The sequence below is a fragment of the Oryza brachyantha genome, chromosome 3 (genome assembly GCF_000231095.2).
Source record: "Oryza brachyantha chromosome 3, ObraRS2, whole genome shotgun sequence".
Lineage (NCBI taxonomy): Eukaryota > Viridiplantae > Streptophyta > Magnoliopsida > Poales > Poaceae > Oryza > Oryza brachyantha.
In genome coordinates, this window is record NC_023165.2 from 7,347,758 (window position 1) to 7,372,406 (window position 24,649).

The following is a 24,649-nucleotide window of genomic DNA, read 5'->3' on the forward strand; positions in this document are numbered from 1 at the left end:
GTTTTTCATATGCAGAGCTACTTATCTTAAGCTAAAACTGAAAAATAAAATAGGATGAAAAAACCAAACTCAAAAATTTAAAATTTAACTTATAAGTATAAGCGATTGGTTATACTGGCAAACAACGTAAATCTTATCAGCCGTGATTTACTCGATCGATCTAATTTTCCCGCAAGAAAAATGAGCCTGCTTTTGCGCGAAGATACAAACCTGTACCACGCAAATAACGGTCATCGCGACCAACGATATAGAGGAAGTACTGTAGACCTTTACCCTCGTAATTCCGGTCATTCCAATAATTTCAAAGTCAATAATGCTTAGAAAAGAAATCCAACCAATTCAAAATTGAAAATTAACCATTGAAGTGAATAAAAGAAAATGTTTTAACATGTCCTTAATCTATGCTAAACAATCTGAAAATGCTTATATTTTGAAATAGAGGTAGCACATGTCAATATATAGCGTTAGATTTTTACTATTTTTGAAATGAACACTATAAAACTTATTTTATAATACCTCTATTTTATATCATAAGATTTTCTAATCTTGCCTAGATTAATGCATTGATGAATTCATATAAACCTAAACAAGTCTGCCGAGTTTACAAGGGTAGTATTATAGTATATAGGCACTACCTTATTTGCTTGAGTACTAATCTTTTGGAAATTTCTATGAACCTTAAAGCACTAGAGCTAGAAGCTTATTGCACCAGACAATTGGCTCTAATCCTGTGGAAGCCATTTGGACTCCATCAAAGGCCATCCTGGTTCGTCTTTTCTTTTTTCCAAATGGTCCATAGAAATAGGAGAACTCTACGCTCTGAATATTGAAAAAGTTTCGACTTTCAGCGCCGGCCTTGGCAGCAAAGCTAAGCAACGTGCTGGGTGTTAACACAAGTTGCCTAAATTAAGCTACTACATTGAAGTTGAGAAAGTGACATATAGTGTGATATTTAAATGTAGAGAGTACAGTTACTGTTGGCCATATCACTTGCCACATTTCTACCCCCAGGATTTTAGCAACTGACTATAGTCAGCCAGTTTCTCAGTAAACAAGTTCAGATAGTACCACCACACCACTCCACCAGATGCATTTTTTTCTTCAAGGAAAAAATTAAATAAAAATAAAACTCCATGGCTTGCTGATCGGTTCACTATGAAAATCTAGTTTAATCATAACCCCCCCCCCCCCCCCCCCCCCCATCCCACACAGGAAGACGGCAACAAGCGCCCACAGAAAGATTATCATAAAGCCAGTTAACAACTTCAAAATTTCAGTTTTCATGCTTAGTCAGACGAGCAGAAGCAGCCAAGAGCACCGGGCATTTCTCTATTGCCACCAGCTGCAGATCAAACAATTCACAATTTGCATTCACGACCCAGGCAACCGCGCGACGTACGGGCCGATGGCCATCAGCCATCAGGGCCGCAACAGGACAGCGTCACGCTTTTTTGGCGATTTGGCGACCCGTTCGCTCGCAATTATTGCTTCCGTCGAAGGCGCTCGCTCGCTCCCGGCACGTCGCCGGCGCGGCCGGTCGCTGTCGCCGGCCGGCGCGCCAATCGCCATTGCCAAGTGATCATGAGCTCATGCAGCAGCAGATCGAGTAAAATTTTTTTTAATCTCAATTCTTGTTGGACTACTCGAGCTATATATATATCCTGTCTTGAAATTCTAGTACACTCTTGAATGTTCTTTTTTTCTCACGTTGATGTCTCAGTCGATGGCCGCGCGGCCGATCGACTTGGTCGTCGTCATGAGTACGGACGGCGACGGCCGGAGCACCTTGCCGTTTAACCACTGGCCGGAGCTATCCATGTGTCAGTAGGGATTAATTTGGCTTCGGGGAGGGATGCTAGTGGCTAACTGGACTGCCGGCCAGTACTGGCTCTTTCCCATCATCCATGGAGTTCAAAGCATTAAGTTATCTACTTGGTGTTTTGGCATGTTATTGCTAGATCATTCCAAATTAAGTATGGATGATGGGCAAGGGAATTAGTGAAAGAACATATGATATGCCAACATGGAGTCGGTATGCTCTAGGTAGACAGATTTGATCGCTCCAATGGTATTGGGCAAGTTGCTTGGGAAACAAAAAATTAATCACATACCCGTCAATTATTGCTTACGAGTAAGCAGTACGTGGTTCATGCACAGTAAGTATGGATGATGGGCAAGTGAAAGAACATATGATATGCCAACATGGAGTCCGTATGCTCTAGGTAGACAGATTTGATTGCTCCAATGGTATTGGGCAAGTTGCTTGGGAAACAAAAAATTAATTACATACCCGTCAATTATTGCTTACAAGTAGTAGTTCATTTACAGTATGCCATAGCAATAAGAGATTTGCTCTGATGCAATAAAAAATACTTCGAGGTATTGGTACCTCAAGGTACCAAATCGTTTTCTACTATTGGCTCTAACTGGGTAGGATGTGCACTATTAGATCCAACAATCAGAAATGATTTGGTATATCGAGGTATCGATATCTCAAAATATTTTTTGTTGGACCGAAGCAAATCTATAGTAAGAAAGTGTTTCACGATGGCCCAGCAAGTTGGAGGTCTAGTTGTCAAATTGAAATTACCCAAATGCTAACACCAGGATGTCTCTGTTTCCTCCGTAAGGGTGGAGGATTCAAACAGGGTTAATAGGCAAATGTAATATCGTCAGTTGTAGTCTTTCAAGCAAGCCAGACGTGTTGACAAACGAACAGCTTGTATCGGTAAGAACCGTTCCCAAGTACATGAACTAGTACCTCTTACGGTTGAGAAAACTTACACCTTTTATCTTTTAGCTTTTACTTATATTTATAAACCAAACTTTAATTTTTCAATCTTAAATTTAGAGTTGATTTTAATATTTTCACCGAAGTTTATTATATAGCAGTTTATTATATAGCATTGGCTATTAGATCACTAGAAACACGTATATAAAATTTTTATTCATAGATTATTCTTCGTTTGTAAATATACCGTTTGGCCTTTTATTTTTAAAACTCAAAGGATGACCCCATCAGCCTTATTGGTCGAACATATCTGGTGTTAATTACAAGCAGGACCTCTTTTTTTTTAGAAAGAAAGAAAGATGGTTAGTAAAATATTTCTTTAGATGGTTTAAAACCTGTCAGTGTTTTATAGCCACACTGACTGTCTCACAACGGGAAAAGAATACATACAGTAAAACAACCTAAACTACATACTCCTTCCGTTTCATAAATATTTACAAAATTTCGGTGGACAATCGCTTAATTTGACCACCATTATATTTTAAATCGTTTGACTATAGTGAACGTGATTTATATATGCATACTTATCATATAAAATACTTTTACAATATGGTATATTTTAATATTTATAAGTTTATTTATAAATATATGTGGCTAAACTAATACAATACTAAGTTAATTTTTTTCCAAAAAATAACAATAAGTTAAAACTGTCAAGTATTACGAAACAAAAGGAGCACGATTTAGAAACTTCTGATAATCCACTGGGTTTGCGCAGCTCTTTTTTTATTTTTTTTTGAAGAATGCTACCTTGTGTTTATTTAGTTCACTCTCCAATCTTTAGTGTGTCCTCCTTAAACCAATCCAGCGGGTGAGACATCACTAGGGACAAATTAGTGCTCACTTACAAAGCTTCACTACACAAGCTTGGTTGGGAGAATCTTCCTGTTCAATTGTAACCTACAACTTGTTAATCCGCACATGCAACAAAAACCATGTGAGACAAACCTGTAGTTCTATCCAACAGTAGCGACAAGAACGAGAGGGTATCATGGACAAGAACGAGAGGAGTATTGCTTAGCGATGCCAAAACCTGGATAAACCGCACGACCAGCCCGACGTTGACAGAATGGTGGCAGCACACCGAAACATATATTGGTAGTTCTTGTGCTCGAGGATGTCTAATGTACAACAGTACAAGTAACTATGACCAGTTCAGTTAGTAAAAGGAAGTTCTAAAAATAAGTGGGTAAAAGGCGTAAAATTAGTCATGAATAATATTTTATGATGAAATAAGGATAGTAGATTCTTTATGAAAATGAGGAAAGAGTAGTCGCATTTGGAAAGGAATCCAAATTCGGGAAGATTGATGGAGATAAGGAAATTAATATGAGTCAATTTAGAAGGAAGTTCAAATTTAGAAAGATTAATAGAGATAAAGAAATAAATAATTAGGATTACTAATTTGTTAAGGAAATGTTCCCACAAGATTGAGTTTCCAAATTCGTGACATGTTGAGGAGCCCAAGGGATATGCTCTCGGTATGCCTTTGTGAGACATAGATGGGATAAAATTAGGGTTTTAGAGTAGATTTTGATTATAGATCAAAAGTTGAGAGAAGTGTTGTTGGTACACTTTTTAAACACTAGTTGATGCAATAAAGTTGAGATAGTTGAATCTATATCTTTGGTTTTTATTTATTGTTGTTTTTCTGAGTTCTGACGGTCTAACCGGTGGCACAAAAGTAATGTGACTGGAGGTAATAAGGTTTCGTCAAGTTCTTCAATCGAGGTAATATTTTATTCCGTAAAAAAAATTTTGGGTTTTGATTTTTTTTTTCCAACCATTCACCCCTTCCCCTCTAGTTAGTTTGTTTGCTCTAGTAAGAAGCAAGGTTCTTGGACATATTATTCCCATCTAACAATATAAATATTTAAAGCATTTAAACATTGTCTAATAATATAAATACTTTAATCATATTACTTATCTCAACAATTGTCTCTCATTTAGTTTTCTTTTTTGCATTTTATCCTTAAGATCCTTTATTTAGCGAGGAAAGCATTTCTTTTCTTTCTAACCTTAATCTCTAATAAATAATATCGAAATACTTAAACATGAGAAAGTATATACGATAAATAGGGTACAATCTATGTCCCTCTGATATATCAACTTATCTAGGAAATAGTATGGTTTGATCGAAAAGGCTTATTCGGTTTGGAGAGGAATATGGATATATAGCAACATCAATCTATAAGAATTTTTCTAGGAGGTTTGAGTGAATAAAAATTTTCATATGTTTTTTTCTATACAACTTACAGAAATTTTTTTTGATTTTTTTTATGTTTCATTCATACAAACCGAATGACTTTCGAAATACCATCTGATTTTTGTTCAAAACGAATAGCTCCAAAGAGACAACTGAGACGGTGATGACGTCGAAAACAACTACGGTACTTCTAATATTTAATGTATCTTTTCTTACAACTTTAGAATCCTACGAACCTGATATAATATATCCACAATGTCCACAAAGAGCGGCGATGTGCAGTCAAAACGCATTGTTTCATCCATCTACAGATAAGCGTACGTGTTTTACTGAGTTACTCACGGTGAAACATACAAACATAGCCGATTTGTACGTCTTAACGAGAGAAACAAAGGCCATTCCATCCTACGCAATATTTTAGGCCTAATTGGTGTACCCTAATCTGCTACTGCTAGCAGCCAGCGCCGGCTTAATTCCCATTTCAGCTGCTACAGTGACGCTCCGGCAAGAGGAATTTTTTTAGCACACGGGTGTATATACACCTGTTGGTTGCATGTCATCTAAATAGTCATCAAAAAATATAAAAAAAATTAACAAGATAGTTTAATATAAGTTATATCACTCCACCAACATGCAAGTTTAAATTCATCTTCTACAAGTTGTAGCAAAAATAATAAAAACAATTATGAATATGCGTATAATTAGTTTCAGTTTTATTTGTTTTTTGCTACAACTTGTAGGAGTTGAATTTAAACTTACATGTTTATGGAGTAATATAACTCATATTAATCTATCTTATTAATTTTTTTCATATTTTTTGATGACTAGATGACATACAAACACACCTAAAAACTATTTCCCTCCTGCCAGTGCCCAGAACGGCTCAAAGTCTCCGTCTATAAATATGCCGCTCGGTGCCCACCCGTACTTGGCAAGATCTCTGCTTCCCCTGTTCCCTCGCGCCAAAACATTTTCCCGGCAAACCAAAGCAGAGGAGGAGAAAGAGAGGCACGAGACAGCGTGAGAGGACGACCATGGAGGTGACCATGGAGGACGTGGGCGGGGACTTCGAGTTCTCCGGCTGCGGCTCCACGACCACCTCCTCCACCTCCTCCCTCGACGATGGCACGGGGACGTACGCGTGGGGGTGGGGTGAGATGTCCCCGGTCGCCGACTGGGGGAACTTCTGCTCCGACGACGTTGGCCAGGACCTGCACGGCCTCATCGAGTCCATGCTTTGTGACGATACGCTCGTCGGCGTGGCCGGCGACGACGACGACCATGCCGGTCTCCACCACCCGGGTGTGTTCTATGACGAGCCCTACTGCTGCAGCAATGGCTCCAACCCGAGCAGCACCACCACCACGAACCCTGGCACGCCGGTGCTCGATGACCCGCCGAAGGAGTGCCCCGAGAAGGGTCTCCGGCTGCTCCACCTGCTCATGGCGACCGCCGAGGCGCTCTCCGGCCCGCACAAGAGCCGGGAGCTGGCACGGGTGATATTGGTTCGGCTCAAGGAGATGGTCTCACAAACCGGCGCCAACGTCGCCGCGTCCAACATGGAGCGCCTAGCCGCGCACTTCACCGACGCGCTCCGGGGGCTCCTCGACGGCTCCCACCCCGTCGGAGGGGCCGGCAGGCAGGCGGCGGCCGCCGCCGCCGCCGCGGCGGCGTCGCACCACCACACCGGCGACGTGCTGACGGCGTTCCAGATGCTGCAGGACATGTCGCCGTACATGAAGTTCGGCCACTTCACGGCGAACCAGGCGATCCTCGAGGCGGTGGCGGGCGACCGGCGCGTGCACATTGTTGACTACGACATCGCCGAGGGCATCCAGTGGGCATCTCTGATGCAGGCGATGACTTCCCGCCCAGATGGCGTGCCGGCGCCGCACCTACGCATCACCGCCATCTCCCGCAGCGGAGGGGGCGGCGCCCGGGCCGTCCAAGAGGCCGGACGGCGCCTCTCAGCCTTCGCGGTGTCCATCGGGCAGCCCTTCTCCTTCGGGCAATGCCGTCTGGACTCCGACGAGAGATTCCGGCCTACGACGGTCCGTATGGTCAAGGGGGAGACGCTCGTCGCCAACTGCGTCCTCCACCAGGCCGCGGCCACGACCACCATCAGACGCCCCACCGGCTCGGTGGCGTCTTTCCTGTCCGGCATGGCCGCGCTCGGGGCCAGGCTGGTCACGGTGGTCGAGGAGGAAGGCGAAGCGGAGAAGGACGGCGACAGCGACGCCGCTGGCGGCTTCGTGCGGCGGTTCATGGAGGAGCTGCACCGGTACTCCGCGGTGTGGGACTCCCTCGAGGCCGGGTTCCCGACACAGAGCCGGGTCCGCGGCCTCGTGGAGCGGGTCATCCTCGGCCCGAACATCGCCGGCGCCGTGAGCCGCGCGTACCGCGGGGTGGACGGCGGCGAGGGGAGATGCGGGTGGGGGGAGTGGATGCGCGGGAACGGGTTCGCGGCCGTGCCACTCAGCTGCTTCAACCACAGCCAGGCGAGGTTGCTGCTCGGTCTGTTCAACGACGGGTACACGGTGGAGGAGACGGGGCCCAACAAGATTGTGCTCGGGTGGAAGGCCCGGCGGCTGATGTCGGCGTCCGTCTGGGCGCCGCCGCCGCTGCCGGTGCCGTCGTCGCCGCCGGAGGCGGTGTGCCAGCCCGTCGCCGGGATAGCGCCGGCCACCGGTGGCTTCGCTCGGACGGAGTTTGACTATATTGATTCGTTCCTTGTCGAGCCAGCTTACGCGCTAGTTTGAGTTGTTGTTGTTATTATTATCATTATTATTATTTGAAACGTAGGTTGAGTATTCTCTAGCTTCTTGGACGTCGCAGAATTCAGATGTAAAAAAAATCTAGTGTGTACTAGTTGTCTAGTTGAGTTTCGTTGGTGTGTCAACTGTCACTCGCAAGACGTTGAGAGTTGCTAGCTCTTCAGTGTGTTGGCAACTCTCCTTCGAGAGATTGGTTAGCATTTGATGCTGTAGTGCTATGTGTAACAGTGCTTGCATATCAACTTAATCATAATTGTATTGACTGTTTTGTTAAACATATGACCACACTGCGAGTCTGCGAGCAAGGTGACAACTTGGCAAGCTTTAGCTTGCACCGGGAGGGGGAAACGCGGGCGATTAGTAGGAGACGCGATGAACGGCTCCAATCGAACGGTTGCATTGGTTAGGTCCTAAGAGGCCGAACATAACGGCAGGTTGGGCCTAACAAGCCTAAAGAGGCCGAACATAGGAAAAAGTTCACCAAAGGTCCCTCAACTAACAGGCGAGTTTGTTTTTGGTCCCTTAACCGAAATACCAGAAATGTGTACCCTTCAACTAAATAAAATTATGCAAACTCGGTCCCACGGCAGTATTGACTCTGTTTTTGCGCGGTTTCAGATGACATGGCATAAGATGGCCCCACATGTCAATAGCTTTAATTTTTTTCTCATTTCCTTTCTCTTTCTTCTCTCCAATGTTCTCCTCTTTCTCTTCTTCGTCACTTCGCATGGGACGGCGGTGGCTGGACACATGCAGGCGCAGCTAGGGCGGGCGGCGACCTGGCCGGGCTGGGGTTGGCCGAGGTAGGCGTGAACGGCGGCATAGGCTGGAGTCGACGCGGGCGGCGACGGCGCTGGTTGGATTACTCGTCCGCTCGGCAAATGTTGTCGTAGCTTCGTCGTACGAATCCTAGTCGGCGGTGAACGTTCACCGTCAGCTGGTTGTCCTTGCCGTCAAGCGACTCTGTGAACCACTCGTGCAATAGCATGCCCGACAGTACGTGCACCAGGTGGCAGCCACGAGCTCGTCCTCAGCGACGGGTCGACGTCCTCGCCCTCGCACAGCAGCACGTCATGGATGGGCTCGAACGAGTCGAGCGCGAGGAGGAACGGCTGCTGCGACATGTTGTTCTGGCGCACCACCTAGAGGATGAACTCGATGAGGACGATGCAGGTGGTCAGGTGGTGTCGTTGGTGAAGAGTGCGCTGGCGACGTCGGAGACGACGCAGACGCAAAAGAGGGAGGTCCTTGCTGTCGCGGCTGTTCACGACAACATGTTCCCGAGGTACTTGAACATGTCGGTGTGCTCGAGGAAGATGCTCACCACCATGGCGCCGAACAGGAGGCCGAGGATAGGGAGGTCGATGGCGGCCAGGCGACGCAGGCCTTCTCCGGCGTCATCATGCGGAACAGCACCATCAGCATGGCGCTCAGGAGTGACCCTGCCGTCCTCCCCATCGGCATGAACGGAACCGACGGGAACACGGCCAGCAGGCAGCACCCAGAAGATGGTGAACGCCACGCATCCTAGCACCACCATGGGCGTGCTCGCCAGCACCATCTTCTTCGTCTTCCTGATCAGACTAAATCTCCAAGAACACTACTTGATCCAACACCACCACACCAACTGCACAAAAAAAACACCACAAACCAATCCATCAACCAATGCGCATGCATGCACTAGATTCGGTGAAACGAAATCACGCAAACAATCGGTCATCACAAACACGGAAACACCATGCAGCCAAGGCATTTGCATGAACAGAAGAGCTGCACGTACACCATGCAGCATTTGCACTTTATAGGATCAACAAGACATATCGTACGTGTCAGTCACCTAGCTAAGAATAGCTACGCATGCGGAGTCAACCCTGTCTGCTCTGCCACAAGCCGCCGCCGCCAACTCGCCCGACCGCCGCCTCCAGCCCGTCGCCACTCCCCCCCAGCCAGGGAGAGAACAGAGGAAGAAGAAGAGAGAGTTGATAGCATAGGAGATAAGGGAAAAAGACAAAAAGAAAAGAAAAAAATTGACATGTGGGACCCACTATAATGCCACGTCAGCGAATCTAGGCAAAAATAAGTCAATACTGCCGAGGGATCTTTTTTAAACGGTCTATATGAGTTAAAGGGTATACATTTCTGGTTTTACGGTTTAGGGACCTCAGACAAACTCGACGCTAAGTTGAGGGACCTCTGATGAACTTATTCCCCGAACATAACGGTAGGTTGCGCAGTCATCCAATTAAATGGGCCATCCATCTCCTTGGTGGAAAATCGACTGTCTTTTGTCTCTCCCGACTATTGACTGGATCCATGTTCACGTCTTTAACCATAAAACTATGCACATATGCTCACTCAATTTTCAATATCAGTTCGATTGACCTCTCTCGATTATTTTCAGGGCAGTTTTGCTTGACATGTCCCTTATGTCACACGTTGACTTAGGCCTTTGTACATAATAATTACTTCAGGAAAAGAGGTAAATAACGGTACGAGTAAGATCAAAAGCAGGAGAGGTTTGAGTTTCAAAATGCAAATTCAGAGCAAATATGTTACTTCATGCTATTATTGATGATTTCCACTTTTTTAATGTAATGAGAAAAAATGAACTAGGTGTGTATACAAGCCAAGGCCGACGGTGCCAATAACATGGTAGTCAAATAGTGACGAGCGAAACCCATATGCGCGGAGCACCTGGTCCTCGATGAAGTTGAGAGCATGGTTCATCCTGTTGGCACATCTCTTCTCCAAGTAGTGTTCGGCCTGTCGTCGCACTGCTGGCAGTCGGTGAATTGCATCATGAATGGTTGTCGCCACCCGGTTTGCCTATTGCTAGTTGGGCATAGTATGGCGTTCATCGCCTCAACGTACTAGAGGTGCTCCTGCTACGCGTGCAACACCAGAGTGTCATGGCGGTCACATAGGATTGTAGCTTGGCGGCCTCACAGTGTTGTTAAGTCAGTCAGTGATCTATGTCTAGTACCCTAGAAGTAGTACCCTTCTTGAGGATGATCTTGCTCCCTCACTTCTCCTCATGCTCGGAGAGGAGATAAATGAACATTGTTTGGTCATCCGACTTCCCCTAGATCGCGTCGTTGGATCATGTCCCCCCCACTCTGTGTACTCTAGTAAGGGCAGGCCCATGTGTGCCCATGCATCCATGAACTCGGTGACCACTGGCAGTTTTGGGAGAGTATGGTTGTCTGCCTCCCCCCCCCCCACTTGGTGACGAGTTCGTCACTTAGTCTCTCAGGTTGCTAAGTTAGCCCTAGCTTCGTCGTTTCTGCAGGGGGCTGGTCTGGCCTTGTTGCGTCTTGTACTAGCACTCCTTTTCTTCTAATATATTGACGTGCAAGTCTTTTGCGCATTTGCGGAAAAAAGAGAAAACCACCGGCAGTTTTGAATGATGAAGACGTCGATGTTCACCTCCTTGTTCCAGCCATAGATGAGGAGGTTGTGCTCCTTGTTCATATCAAGCATGAGGAAGAAGTCCAAGTTGGTAAAGACGATGTCGACATCGACCCACTCAATGTACGGATGGGTGAGCATGGCGGGGACCTTGGCTCATTGGGCGAACATTCGGGGCTAGAGCAATGCATTGTTGTAGAAGAGCTCAATGTCGTTGAGGTGACAACAGTTGACCTTGTTGTTGAAGAACCGGAGTAACAGGTGATCACTCTTATTGCTGCGGTAGGGTGGCGTCTGCGAGCTAGACACCATCACCACCCATTTCCTTTTATGCGCCATCGTGTTGAGCACGTAGCGGTAACGTAGCCATATCTACTCCACCCGTCATATGTGCTACTTGAGGATATCATTCTCATAACATTGGCAACATATGACACCCTCAAGTCACCGTAGAATGTATTTTCTCTGTTTCATATTATAAGACTTTTTGGTCTTATCTAGATTTATATGTGTACCAATAAATCTAGATACGTATACAAAACATACATATTGATATGTAAATGAGTATAGACAAACCTAAAAGTCTTATAATATAAAGCGGATCGAGTAATTATTGTTTTTCTGCGGGGAAGGCAAAATGACCTTTCTGCGATCGACGCATCAAAAATCCCATTGCCATATCGAGACGCCTGCAAGTGCAAACTCAGGAACTATTCTGCAACACGGCAATTACCTGATTCTATAATAGCGTGGCGCAAGTAGGCGATGGCGCGTCGCAAAGCATGTCAAAAACGGGGGGGAGATAACCAAGATAATCCTCGCACATCTCGCTTCCCGACTTGTCTCTCTTGTTTCCACCGCACCTTTTCCCTCTCGGCGGAAAACACCAGCCTCGAATATGCCAAGCTCACCCCACCCAGACGATCAGGCCGTGCGCTTTCTGCCCCCGCGCCGCGCCGCGCGTGCCGCTCGTCTCGTCGGGTGTCACCGCGCCGCCCCACCCCATCCGCGCGCCCCCGAATCTCGCGGCGTCGCCTCGTCATCGGCCCACAGAAAAGAAAGAAAAGGAGGAGAGCTAATCGGCCGCCGTGCGGAGCACAGCGCGGCTCAGCGAGCGAGCGGCCGGCCGGCCCTCTCCCTCCTCACGCCGCACTTCAGCAACGTTCCTCACGCCGCACTTGAGCTGCGCGGCCTTGGCCAAGACAGCGCGCCCCCCAGACCATGCGCGTCGTCTCCGCCCGCGCTGCTCTCCCGTCGCGCCCCCAGCAGCTGCCGCCCCCTGTCCCCGCATGGCGAGCCCCGACAAGGTCGGCTGCTCGCCGGAGCCGCTGCCCCTCGACCGCCTCCTGGCCGAGCTAGCAGCCAACGCCGAGCGGCTCGGGAGGAGGTGGGAGGCGGCGCTCCGCAAACGGGGTGGGGGAGGGGAGGGAGCCAGAGCGGCGTGCCGGGGGTTGGAGGGTACGAAGGCGGATGCGGCGATACAGCTGCACACGCCGCTGTTCTACGCCACCTGCGCCCTCGGCGGGCTCCTCAGCACCGGCCTCACCCACCTCGCAGTCACTCCTCTCGACCTCGTCAAGTGCAACATGCAGGTCTTTGCCCGTGCTAGTATAGGTATAGCTCAGATCTCTAGTTCCCCTAATGGCTGATGGAATTCGTGTTTGCAATGTTCATTGTTGCAGGTCGACCCTGGTAAGTACAGGGACATTTCATCTGGCTTCGGTGTCCTGCTCCAGGAGCAAGGTCTTGGTGGTTTCTTCAAGGGCTGGATGGCCACGCTGGTTGGGTACAGCAGCCAAGGGGCTTGCAAGTTTGGGTTCTACGAGTTCTTTAAGAAGTGCTACTCGGACATTGCTGGCCCCGAGCATGCCGAGAAGTGGAAGACCTTCATCTACCTTGCTGCGTCGGCATCGGCTGAGTTGATTGCAGATGTAGCTCTCTGCCCCATGGAGGCTGTGAAGGTTCGGGTGCAAACCCAGCCAGGATTTGCTCGGTGCCTGACTGATGGGTTTCCGAAGATTGTCCAATCTGAAGGTGCCTTTGGGTATAGATACCGCTTTTTCTTGTATATACATTGTTAATTCTGTGCGAAGTTTATTTGGGAACATCCCATAATATGGTGTGCAAATTTCAGGCTTTATAAAGGACTAATTCCTCTTTGGGGTCGCCAAGTTCCTTGTAAGTCAAATGTCTCATCACCAGTTATCTTTTAATGTTGTATTTGCATGTCAAGGGTTTTGAACTGCACAAATGTAGACCATTTGGGTCAAACACAAGGTAGCAACTAACATTTGACAGCACTATATGCTACACCAAGATCCTCTGGTGAGATTACTATTTTTGCTCACGTTCCTACAAAACGGATATTAAAGTTCATGTACAACAATGTTATGCACCGCTGTTCTTGAGCATGCTGGCAGAGAACTGTTGACAATTTGACACTATTGTAACGTGCCTACTTGGCAATTTTACTGAATGAGCCGCTTATCACTGGTATTTTTTGACAGAAGAAGAGTAACTTAAGCTGGTAGTACTTTAAAACTCTTCGTTATTTTTTGAGTAAGTATTTTAATAGTTTACTCTCGTAACAATGCTGCAAGACATAGTTTCTTGCACTTGCTTGAACGAACTATATTGTATTTGTTCACTCCTGTTACTAGTGCATGGGAACATTGTCAATTGTAATTCTGGAAGACTGAATTGCCATGGTAATAATTTTGGGGCATCCCTCCAAATTTACCCTATGAATGTAGCCATGACCAGCTGTTAGTTATCAAAACTGAAAGCATTCAAATGGTTTCTATATCTATCTTTAAGCTATAAGTAAATATTTGAACACTTCACTTGTTACGCTCATTAGTTGCTGCCCAGTTTGCTGTTCTTAAAAAAAATATGAAAACTTAGCATCATGTTGGGATGATAAAAGGATAGGAGAAAATATTTGTCCGCATTGTTTATGGGAAAAATGGTTTGGTGACATCGGAAGATCCCCACTGTATAAATATTACCACTCAAAGCCACCGATGCACGTTACTACATTCCAAAGTTACAAACATATAGATATACGCCAAACCATTTTTTAAAATTTTATGCAGGATAACATATTCCAGCTTTTTTTATTCTGGTTTATTTTAGCTTGTTTTGCTCACTTGTGTCTGAACTGCTTTTTTCACCACTTTGCAGATACTATGATGAAATTTGCTTGCTTTGAGACCATTGTTGAGTTGGTATACAAGCATGCAGTTCCAAAGCCAAAAGATGAATGCAGTAAGCCGCTCCAGCTAGCAGTGAGCTTTGCAGGGGGGTATATTGCAGGAGTCTTCTGTGCTGCTATCTCTCATCCTGCTGACAACCTGGTGTCTTTCCTCAACAATGCAAAGGGAGCCACTATGGCAGATGTAAGCTGCTAGCCCTATCTCAATTACTTTGAAGTTCTTACGCCTACTAACTTTCAAGTGATATTGTAATAATTTTGTTGAACTATTTGTCTCTTCTGCACTTCCAGGCTGTAAGAACTCTAGGGGTGTGGGGCCTTCTTACTCGTGGCCTTCCCCTCCGTATTATTATGGTTGGTACTCTTACTGGAGCGCAATGGGCAACATATGATGCATTTAAAGTCTTCGTTGGACTGTAAGTACATCATGGACAGTTTGATTCTGTATATTGTGATGGCCAGTAATTTTATGAATTATAAGTGTTCACGAATTCAATTTCCAGGCCGACATCTGGTGGGCTTATTCCTAGTCCTGCCGCTGATTTACGCCAGGTGGGTGATGAAAAGAAGAATTGACTGAATTGCGTAAATGTTGTGCCGAGCTACCCTTAGTCGGAGTAGATCATGACGAGCCGTTGCTCTGATTTCCATGGGAACATAGGAGGATGATTTAGCGAATTGGGAATACTATTTTAAGATTTAACCAGTAGGAAATTCACATTTAAGGGGTTTTTGTTGCTACCTCTTGAATGACAGAGAAGTGCAATGAATGCAATAATATTGAGTGATGTATTTGGCACATTGCCAAACTGATCTGAATATCAGATGTTCAATCGGTAATTCTTGGCTCTGCTGGCATTCCCTCAGTTCTTATATCCATTTATCATCGTCTGAACTACTGAGCACCCGGCACTATTAGAGGAATGAAGTAAACAAATACTATATTATAGTAGGAAAATTTGTATATATTTGTTATACAGCATTACACCCCTGCAGCCGGCTTGCAGTTGTGGTAATACGGAAGGATACAGATTCGCATCAATAATCTATACCCCACCCGAAACTAAAATGGCCATCGCAGGAGCAATTTCGCATACGAGCAGGAGCAGCCCATGGAAGACGTTCAGATAGCTATTTCAACAAATGCAATATATGTGCCTTGCACAATCGCGCAGCAGCCAGCTCGCCGTCAGGGTTAGACGACACCGTCAGAACAACGCGCGCACTTGACAATTGACACCAAACGCTTTGGAAAAAAAAAAAAGTATATGGCAGAAAATTTCATGAGATTGACAACAGTGTAGTCTAAGAGAAAATGTAAATATGTAATGTATTTGACAACATACAAGTTTGGGTCAAAAGGCATTCCACAGCAAGCTAAGAATGTGTTACAGCATTTGTAGCCCGACCTCAGTTGCTGGCACTTGTGTCATCTACTGCTGCGGCCCAGGAAATCCTTGCATTGGAGGACGTGGAGGAGGCGCCCCAGGCGTGAAGTTAGCCATCGCACCACCAGTCATAGGTGGGGGTGGGATTGATCGTGGAGGTCCATTTGCAAGCAGTGGTGGGGGTGGTGGAGGTTGAGAACCCCCGAGAGGTGGGGGTGGGATCCTTGGGGGCATACCCATAGGTGCATTTGGTGGAGGCGGCGGCGGAGCCTGTGGAGGTGGTGGCGGAACCTGTGGCGGTGGTGGGCGTGGTGGACCTCCAGACCCATTTGGCAAAGTCCCAGGAGCTGCAGGTGGCTTATTAGCTTCTGGCTGTCTTGCTTTAAAGTATAACTGGAGCTGTTGCAAACAACACGAAGGTAGGTTGTGAACCAAGATTGCTATGAAGCAACGCTTCTTATAAACAGTGAAAAATTACAGTTTACTCACAATGTACAGCTTCTTGTCTGGATCCCAATAGTTGAAGAATTTATCTGCCGATTTGTCAATCTCCGTGCTTGGTATCTACAACAGCAAAGGTTATAAGCAATATTCAATGGCCAGTTGATCTGAAATCCTAAAGCAAAACTTTCAAAATACATACCTTAAAGCCAATAATTTCATATGGCTCTGCTGCAAAAAGTAGATATTGATACTTTTTATCCCAAGATTGGACTTTCTGTACCAAAAAAACATATATCCACATGTTAGATTACTGTTAAAACATTGTACAGTCACAAAAAACAAAGCAACATACTACTCCCTTTGTTCCAAAATATAAGTATTTCTAGGATTCAAATTTTGTACCACAATATGGGCATTTCTGCACTAATTTCCATGATTTCAATCATTCCAATGATTCCAGAGCAAATCAGATGCTTAGAAAGGGAATCTAATTGATTCAATATTCAAAAATTAACCAGTGAAGTGACAAAAAGAGAATCTTTTGACATCTCCTTAATCTATGCTAAACAACCTAGAAATGCTTATATTTTGGAACGGAGATAGTATAAAACATGAACCAAACAATCAGGATTTACCTGTTCATATGATGCCATGAAACGGTGCCTTGGCTTGGTATTTTCTTCTATTTCTGGGTATTGAATCTAAAAAAGAAATGTCAGCAGTTATCACCCCCAGCATACAAAATTACATGTGTAAAGATGTTACAAGGATAACCACAGAAAATATCCTCAAAATTTATTTGTGTCTGAACTATTTTTCTGTTATTCAACTATCCACCATCGTTTTGAATATGATGGTTCTCAATAACCCTCTTCATCAAAAGATGAAAATCCAGTTTGCAAATGTGGAAGGAAGTAAAACTACGTAAAATGTGTATTAGTATATGCGATGAACTTTAAGATGTAAAGGACCACCAACTTAACTGGAGTCACAAAAAGATCGGTGCCATGAGTATGTAACTGTAATGCCCTACATTAACTGACATGACAAGAAAAGGAAATGCACAAAATATTCTCTTGGAAAGTGAACTAATGCTCTGGATTTCGCAACATGTAGAAACATGTATGAACTAGTATATTCAAGTGACAAATAAATGTAAACATAATGAACCACTGACCTCAAAAAGGAATGAGTGTTGCTTCGTGTCAGGATCATACTGCTTAGTCACCCTATAGCCGGGTCTGCCAATCTTAACTGAAAAGAAAGGACAAATAATTATGTAAATTGCTTCCGAAAAATATTTCTTTGTTAAGACTCTTCCAAGTGATTCAATCATGTCAAGAGAACTAGAGTTAAAGATAACATAACTCTACTACAAATGTAAGGGTGCAAATAAGGAAATGGTCATCCTTGAGAAGCTTGAGCATTCTCGGAATTGGTGAGCCGTATTCAGCAGTAAGCCAAATTATGAGCTCCTATAAATTTTTATTATTGTAAAACGCCATTGTGGACTAACTGCTAAGTTTTCAGAACTAATCCAAAAATGCAGGCTCCAAGTGGTCATAAAGGAAGACCAATTAGCATATAACTTGTAAATAAACTGTACATGGTGAGTTCGAAGCTTTCTTAAGGTGTACCCATGGTTGTTAAGGCGTCGCCACAGCGTCGCTATGGCGTCGTTATAGTGATAAGGCGTTGGCAGGAGTCAGGGCGTCTATCCCGCCTTATAGGATTGAGTATGGCGTCCGCCTTTTGCCCTAGGCATCACTATGGCGTCCATATTGCGTCCTGAGATGCTACAGCGACTGAAGGCGACGCCATAGGGAGGTGAGGCCACGATTTTAGGCCAATCTGGCCAAAAGGGCGCGAAAATATTGGGGAGATGGGCCTTGGGCGTGCAAAAGGACAACAAAACACCAGTTTTTGGGGTGAAAAGGGGCCCTACGTGCCAAACCCCACCAGATTAGGGAGAAAGTAACAGAAAAGAGAATCAATCCATCCCTGGCGACGTATCTACCCCTAGCGACGATCCTGTTCTGCTCCTTCCTCTGCTATGCTCCTCTGCAATTGCACCATCATCCTAGGCCTCCATGGGCACAAAATTGAATGGTATACTATAGTTTCTTCTCTCCCTTTCCACCCTGTGGTTCTGTTCTGCTCCTTCCTTTGCTTGACATTGATTTTGTTCTGCTCCTTCGTCTGCTCTGATCCTTCTTTTGCTGCTCTGTTTTGGTCTTTCTTTCCCCTCTTCTACATCCCATTTGCTATGCTCCTTCATCTGCTACTATGTTGTGGGTTCAAGAGTGGTCAAGAACAAGAAATATATATATGTATTGTACTCTGTAATGTACTTTTGTTAAAATGCATGTTTGATTTGCTATCATATTAGATTATTTTGTTTATCACCTTATTAATTTGGGACTGTCTAAGGCGTCACCTCGCCTTACGCCTTACCGCTATGGCAGTAAGGCGGTGAGGGGTTGCCTTAGGTCGCCTTGCCGCCTTAACAACCATGGGTGTACCATAACCTCTGGTCTGACTTTGGTGTGTAGCCGTTTAACTTATGATCGGTAGATTGGTTTTAGAAAGAAATTATCCCATTTGCTTCATTCAGGAACTATTTTCACTAGAGTTAGCAGAATTCCACACACAATATTGCTGCTAGGCACTGTAACCACATACAACATACAAAGTTTTTTTTCAATTGAGAGCAGACTCAGACACATCACGGTATGGTTTAAGCATACTCGGTAGAACCAAAACAACCCACAACAGTTTAGTATTCATATTTGCAGCATAATTCAAGGAACTTAAACCTGTAGGGACGATATGAGAAAATTCTTTCACGCACCAGACTTGCGGGGCGCGAACTTGCGCTTGTTGGGCTGGGGCTGCGCGGGCGCATCCTTGGCCTCCCGGGCGGCACGCTTGGCGAGGTTGGTCTGGTGACGCTTCCCCTGCGTATGAGCCAGGTAGTTCCCCTCGTTGTTGTGCAGCGTCAGGCACAGCTTGCACTCGTAGCTACACACATGAACCGAGCGGGATCAGCGCGAGGGAGCAAAACCGAATCGACGAGACGTCGCGCGAGATCGGACGGAGAAAAGCTAGGGTTTTAGCTTTGGGGGGTGGTGGTAGTACCTGCCGAGGTGGTTGCGCATGAAGTAAGGGTCCTTGGCGAGGTCGATGGTCTCGAGGGCGAGGCGGCGGAGACGCTCCCGCCGGTCGATGGCCTCATTCTGCGCGGAGGCGGCGCCGCCGCTGCCGGGCTTGGAGCCCCACTCGCGATCCATGGCGTCCGCTCGGTCTCGCCGCCGCTTAACCTCGTGCTGTCTTGCTGGTGCCCCCCCTCCTCTCTGTCTCTGGATTTGTGGGCGTTGCGGCTCAGGTCGGTTGGTTTTGCCTGTATCGTCCACTATGGGCCCAAGCCCAACCAGATTCAGCCCAAGCATTATTTTATCCTCCTTTTCCTTTACCAATTCTATATTTCCCCAATAAATTTTACTTTTGTCATTAACTAATAGCAATAATCTATTCTGCATATTACTCCGTACTATTGACAGATTCAATTCTATAAAATGCTATACATAAGCATTCTTATTTGAATTTTGGCCGTCAACTTTACGTTCTACCCCTCTCTGTTTTAGAATATAACGTGGTTTAGTCATGTAGTACTACCTCGAATTCATAACGTAAGATATTTAACTTTTTTTTGTAATATTTGACTTTTTTGTATTATTTAAAAAATTATGAAAATATCATTTATTTTGCTTGTGACTTACTTTATTATAAAAAAAATTTAAACACGACTTGTCATTTTTTATATATGTACTAAATTTTTGAATAAGACGAATGGTTAAACGTTACACCAAAAAAGTCAAACATCTTACATTACAAAACGGAGGCAGTACTAAGTTTTGTCTACCAATTTTGACCATTTTTTATAGAAATTTTGTAGCAACATATATGAATAATTTTATTAAATCTACCGTTGAATATACACTTATAATATATTATTTGGTGTTGGGGAAATATCAGTATGTTTTTTTCTATAAACTTGATTAAACTTTAAAAATAACTTACCACAAATCAAAACACCGTACATTCTGAAAACTAAGGGAGGGGATACATTCGGCAAGACCTTAACGATGATGATAAAATAGAAAGTTTACTTGCTATGATATTTCATATAATTTACATCTATTTGTAGCAATTTTTAGAATCGCTCATTTTTAACAATAAAAGGTGTTTATACCTCTGTTTGGATTGAAATTATGATTTTACCTCTTGTTTTTAGGTCTTATGGTTTTCCCCAGGTTTTTTAGACCTGAGTATCAATTTGCCCATACTCCGTTAAGTTCCTACCAATGTTGTCTTACATGTTTTACCTCTTTCTTATGGAGTATAATAATTTCTTTATTGTTTAAAATGCAAACAAAAAATGACTGAAAGGAAAATAAATAGATTCATGAATGTTAGATAAACACGTTTTTTCACCTTTAAGTTCACACTGTTAGGAGGAATTAACGGAGCCAGGGTAAAGATTTGGTTTTTAAAAAGCGGGACAAAATCATAAATCCTGAGATGGAGGGGTGAAAGCATAATTATAATTGAAATAGAACAAAAGAACTTTCTTTCTTTTTGTCACACGAAAGACATATAAGCACATCGGCCACGGCCGAAGATGAGCAGAACCAACCATTCTGAAAGGTGCCCAATACCATCGTTCTGGCTCATACATGTCCTTATTACACGATCTTGAGAAATGTCCAGGATCTTCCGGTCAGCTTCACGAGTGGGCTAAGTTTAAAGCATCACTTTTACCTATTTAATATTAGATCATTGCCTAATATCCGAGTTCTAGTACACGATCTTATTCTATTATAATTTCCCAGCATTTGGCATCAAAGTCGCCCAGATCATCAACACTAACGCACTCGCCGTGATGACAGGGCAAACACAAACAATACATGAACTAGTACATCTCGTCGGTGGTAAAGTAAAAACCCAACCCATCAATCACCAAGCGCGCTGCCGCCGCTGCTACTCTGCTCTTCCAACGGGTAAGGGATCGTGGCGATGTGGTTGTGAGCCACGGTGCCGATCCACAGCTTGCGCCCCACCTCCCGCACCTCGCTCACCAGCCGCATCACCTCGCCGCCCCGGTCCTCGAGCACCTCGACGACGTTCCCTTCGCCGTCGAGGAGCGCGAGGAGGGTGTGCATCCTCACGCTGACCATCTTCCCCAGCGTCCGCATCGTCAGGGGCAGCTTGAAGTAGAGCGTCCGCAGCCACGGCCGCTTGGCGAACACCTCCTGCGCCGCCGTCCTGCAGCAGTCGACCGCCACCCAGAACTGGCCGCCGCTGCTCAGCCGCACGTTGTCGGGGAACCCCGGCAGGTCGGCGAACACCTCCACCTGCCCGGCTCTTGGCCCTTCCAGCCAGTACCGCATTATCCTAGAACAGCGTATGCGTGCAATGTTAATCAACTCTAGATCTTGTTTAATTAATTCTCTCTAGATGCGAAAGTTTGTTTCCTTTTTCACCTGCAGTTTGTCGTTTCGGAGAAGAGGAGGAACCGCTGGTCGTCAGAAATCTGCACGCCATTTGGGAAGACCAGCCCGCTGAGCACGACATGGACAGCATTGGTTTCTGGGTCATATCTGAGCAGTCTCCCAGTGCCTTCGCCTTCTAGCAGAACGTTCAAATGATCCCTGCACGGCCGATTCTAATCAGAAAAAATCTTGAGCGATAAAGAAAACGAGAACAGGATGTAATACAGAGAGACGAAGAGAGTAATAATACTGCAGCTCTCACTTTCTGCTGTATCTCATGCTAGTGTCGGTGAAGAAGACGGATCCGTTCCTGTGGATGTCGAGGTCATTCGCGAAGTTGATCGGGTTCCCGCCGACCTGCCTCGCGACAGAGGTTGCCACCCCGCCGTTTGGACCGACGGCCATGAGCCCGTAGTACGCGTCGGCGACGTAGAGTTCACCGGTGTCCCGGTGAAACCTCAGCCCGAGTGGCCGGCCGCACTGACGCTCCACCTCGTGCTGCTTTTTCGTCGTCGACTCGACCCCATTGGCGCAAACTTGCTCCGACCTTTTTTTTCCCAATAAAAAACACGTAATTGAACACGAGTTACTACGAGAGGATTTCATGGAAGCGGGAGCGATGCAGGTGACGCGTTTTTTTTTACCAGCCAGGGCTCGTGACGGCGAACGTCTCCCACCCGGTCTCCTCCCCCATCCACCGCACGACGCGGCCGTCGGCGAGGCCGGCGTACGGGCCGCGGCCGTGGCGGTCGAACTCGATGGACTCCGGCCCGAACACCTCCCCGACGAACTCCAGCCTGCCGAGCCTGAGCCGGCTGCCGTTGTCCCGCGGCCACCGCGCCATCACCTCGCGGTACGGCGCGAGCTCGTGCTTCACCGGCCGGTAGTCGACCCCGGCGAGCGGGCCGAGGTGGAACGGGTCGGTGACGAGCAGGGCCAGCGCCAGCGCCGCGAAGAAGAGGCGCGGGTACTGCACGAGGCCATCGCGCCCCCGCTGAAGACGCTGCTGCTGCTTCTTCTTCTCTTCCATGGAGAGCAGAGCAGGGGAGATATCTCAATTTGCACGCAGAGGAAGACCGAATTGGTGGAGGTGGTGATCTTAAATTCTTAATGCTTTTGCAGCGAAAAATATATCTTCGATGCATGGAGGTTGCATGAGTCGGTGTGATTGTTCGGGAGTAGGTGCCTGTTGGTTCGGAATAGCCAAGGAATCTTGAACTTTCGATCAGGGGGATTTGCATGTTTCCAGTTTACCACTGCTTGGACGATGGTGCAAGATGCACAGGTGAGGAAGCGTTATGGGAAAAGGTGACAGGAGGTTAGAGCATCTCTAGCCGCTTATCCAAGTTTAGTTATCCATATTTTTATTTAGATGATCATCTAAATCAATTTTTATTATTTATATCTCTTTATATTTCAGCAGATCATTCATATATGACATCATCTATATTTTTAAAGAATAGAGGAAAACTTCTAATATAGATGATATCTAAAAATATTGGATGAGATGGATATTCTAGTGATACTCAATTTTTATCCGGCATCCTTGATAGGATGTGTATACTGTTTGGGATGCTCTTATACTCTTCAATGCTCCATGGCCAACGCTAGCGCAGGTGTATCATCCAAGCGTCCAGACGTTTTCCTCCGATCAATGCCAGATAGTCTTGACTCCAGACACACACAATAATCATAATATAAAAATAGTTTATGGCTTTAAAAAACAAGCTGGAAAAATTGTTTGTTTATGCTTATATCATTTTTATTAAAAAGCTGGCCTGTAAGCCCAAACAAAGAGTGCCTTATTGTGTTGTTAGGCTCCCATCTCTGCTTTTCTGAGGTATTCTATCTCATCCCCCCTAAAGTTGTTACTGGTTATGACCTTGCGCTTTCGTTTATGCTTATGATTATAAGCTAATTAAAATTTTAAAACTTAAATTTGAAGTTGATGTTGAGTTTTTTCTATCATAACTTACACTTGTTTTTAGGTCGCTGAGAACACATATTTAAAACTTTTAATCATAAGTTATTTTTCTTATGCATTATTCATCGAAACAATGACACCGTATGTATTTAGGATCTCCACCCATCCCCTTCTGCCACATCCCACATGCAAAAAAAAATTACTCCCACATTTCCACTTTCTCTCGTCTCCTCGTCCACCTTGCTCTCTTATTGTTGTATAAAAAATTACTCACATCTTCACCCGAGCATTGGTTCTCACTTCCCACCCCTACTCATCTATAGTCTTAAATGATTACTCCTGCATTATATGAATATTGATTTCTATTCCCACTACCATTTATAGCGTAAGACAAGTAATACTCCCTCCGTCTTAAATGAAGTTGTTTACATCACTCATTCTTTTAATTTTCATTCACACTAGCATTAAATTTCCACACATACGTATTCTTCTCAACTAATCATAACATTAATACTTTCTTAATATGTGTGTCAACTCCAAACATATTTGTATTTTAGGATAAGGGATATATATTAGAAGGATAGCGAGTGAGAAAGGGAGGGAATGAGATGGGACGGATGGAGACACTACACATAAAACCAATGTTTCCATAAAGAAAATGTGAGAGTAATTCTTTTACACCAACATGGAGTAGGACCATGGGGGTATGGGTAGTAGAAAACTTTTGTGAGGGGCTCTATTTAATAAGTACCATGCATCCCATTGTTCAGCACTACTGCTATTTTCAACCCATTTTTGAAAAAAAATATTATTTTTCATAAAATTGCACATGCTTTGACCAAATTATCGCAAAAGTACATGTGTTATAGTTGTGTATCACAAACTACAAATTTAAGGCTAAATTTCTCAGAAACATACAACTTTAAGGTTTTGTATCCCAAAACTATA

The 24,649-nt window shown here is 45.1% G+C and overlaps 4 protein-coding genes across 4 annotated transcripts; 2 read left to right on the top strand and 2 right to left on the bottom strand.

Annotated features, from left to right (window-relative positions):
• The first annotated feature begins 6,031 nt into the window (after positions 1–6,031).
• Positions 6,032–7,756, top strand: LOC102702082 (protein NODULATION SIGNALING PATHWAY 2). The gene has a single exon (XM_040522862.1). The coding sequence runs from the start codon at positions 6,032–6,034 to the stop codon at positions 7,754–7,756; it is 1,725 nt and encodes a 574-aa protein (XP_040378796.1).
• A 4,288-nt stretch (positions 7,757–12,044) lies between these two features.
• Positions 12,045–15,296, top strand: LOC102702362 (mitochondrial phosphate carrier protein 3, mitochondrial-like). Its single transcript, XM_040522874.1, has 6 exons — positions 12,045–12,771; positions 12,862–13,223; positions 13,314–13,357; positions 14,363–14,577; positions 14,685–14,809; positions 14,897–15,296. Exons 1-6 carry the CDS (start codon positions 12,469–12,471, stop codon positions 14,967–14,969), a joined length of 1,122 nt encoding a protein of 373 aa, XP_040378808.1. The 5' UTR covers positions 12,045–12,468; the 3' UTR covers positions 14,970–15,296.
• A 330-nt stretch (positions 15,297–15,626) lies between these two features.
• LOC102721908 (splicing factor 3A subunit 2) lies at positions 15,627–19,581 on the bottom strand. The gene is made up of 7 exons (XM_006649728.2): positions 19,364–19,581; positions 19,077–19,246; positions 17,403–17,479; positions 16,861–16,926; positions 16,425–16,499; positions 16,271–16,345; positions 15,627–16,180 (listed from the first exon to the last, which is right to left on the bottom strand). The coding sequence occupies exons 1-7, from the start codon at positions 19,513–19,515 to the stop codon at positions 15,827–15,829; spliced, it is 969 nt and encodes a 322-aa protein (XP_006649791.1). The 5' UTR covers positions 19,516–19,581; the 3' UTR covers positions 15,627–15,826.
• Positions 19,582–20,882: 1,301 nt separating this feature from the next.
• LOC102722194 (protein STRICTOSIDINE SYNTHASE-LIKE 13) lies at positions 20,883–22,889 on the bottom strand. The gene is made up of 4 exons (XM_006649729.3): positions 22,422–22,889; positions 22,040–22,324; positions 21,769–21,936; positions 20,883–21,679 (listed from the first exon to the last, which is right to left on the bottom strand). Exons 1-4 carry the CDS (start codon positions 22,805–22,807, stop codon positions 21,238–21,240), a joined length of 1,281 nt encoding a protein of 426 aa, XP_006649792.1. The 5' UTR covers positions 22,808–22,889; the 3' UTR covers positions 20,883–21,237.
• Between the last annotated feature and the right edge of the window lie 1,760 nt (positions 22,890–24,649).

What these genes read in the sequence shown, in the direction of transcription:
- LOC102722194 (XM_006649729.3), bottom strand. Translation starts at nt 22,807, where the DNA reads ATGGAAGAGAAGAAGAAGCAGCAGCAGCGTCTTCAGCGGGGGCGCGAT. An exon ending in AGCATGAGATACAGCAGAAA is followed by an intron (nt 21,937 to 22,039) that starts GTGAGAGCTGCA and finishes TCGGCCGTGCAG; the next exon opens with GGATCATTTGAACGTTCTGC. An exon ending in TCCGAAACGACAAACTGCAG is followed by an intron (nt 21,680 to 21,768) that starts GTGAAAAAGGAA and finishes ACGCTGTTCTAG; the next exon opens with GATAATGCGGTACTGGCTGG.
- LOC102702362 (XM_040522874.1), top strand. Translation starts at nt 12,469, where the DNA reads ATGGCGAGCCCCGACAAGGTCGGCTGCTCGCCGGAGCCGCTGCCCCTC. An exon ending in TCGTCAAGTGCAACATGCAG is followed by an intron (nt 12,772 to 12,861) that starts GTCTTTGCCCGT and finishes TCATTGTTGCAG; the next exon opens with GTCGACCCTGGTAAGTACAG. An exon ending in CAATCTGAAGGTGCCTTTGG is followed by an intron (nt 13,224 to 13,313) that starts GTATAGATACCG and finishes TGCAAATTTCAG; the next exon opens with GCTTTATAAAGGACTAATTC.
- LOC102721908 (XM_006649728.2), bottom strand. Translation starts at nt 19,515, where the DNA reads ATGGATCGCGAGTGGGGCTCCAAGCCCGGCAGCGGCGGCGCCGCCTCC. An exon ending in ATGCGCAACCACCTCGGCAG is followed by an intron (nt 19,247 to 19,363) that starts GTACTACCACCA and finishes TCATGTGTGTAG; the next exon opens with CTACGAGTGCAAGCTGTGCC. An exon ending in ATGAAATTATTGGCTTTAAG is followed by an intron (nt 16,346 to 16,424) that starts GTATGTATTTTG and finishes TTGCTGTTGTAG; the next exon opens with ATACCAAGCACGGAGATTGA.
- LOC102702082 (XM_040522862.1), top strand. Translation starts at nt 6,032, where the DNA reads ATGGAGGTGACCATGGAGGACGTGGGCGGGGACTTCGAGTTCTCCGGC.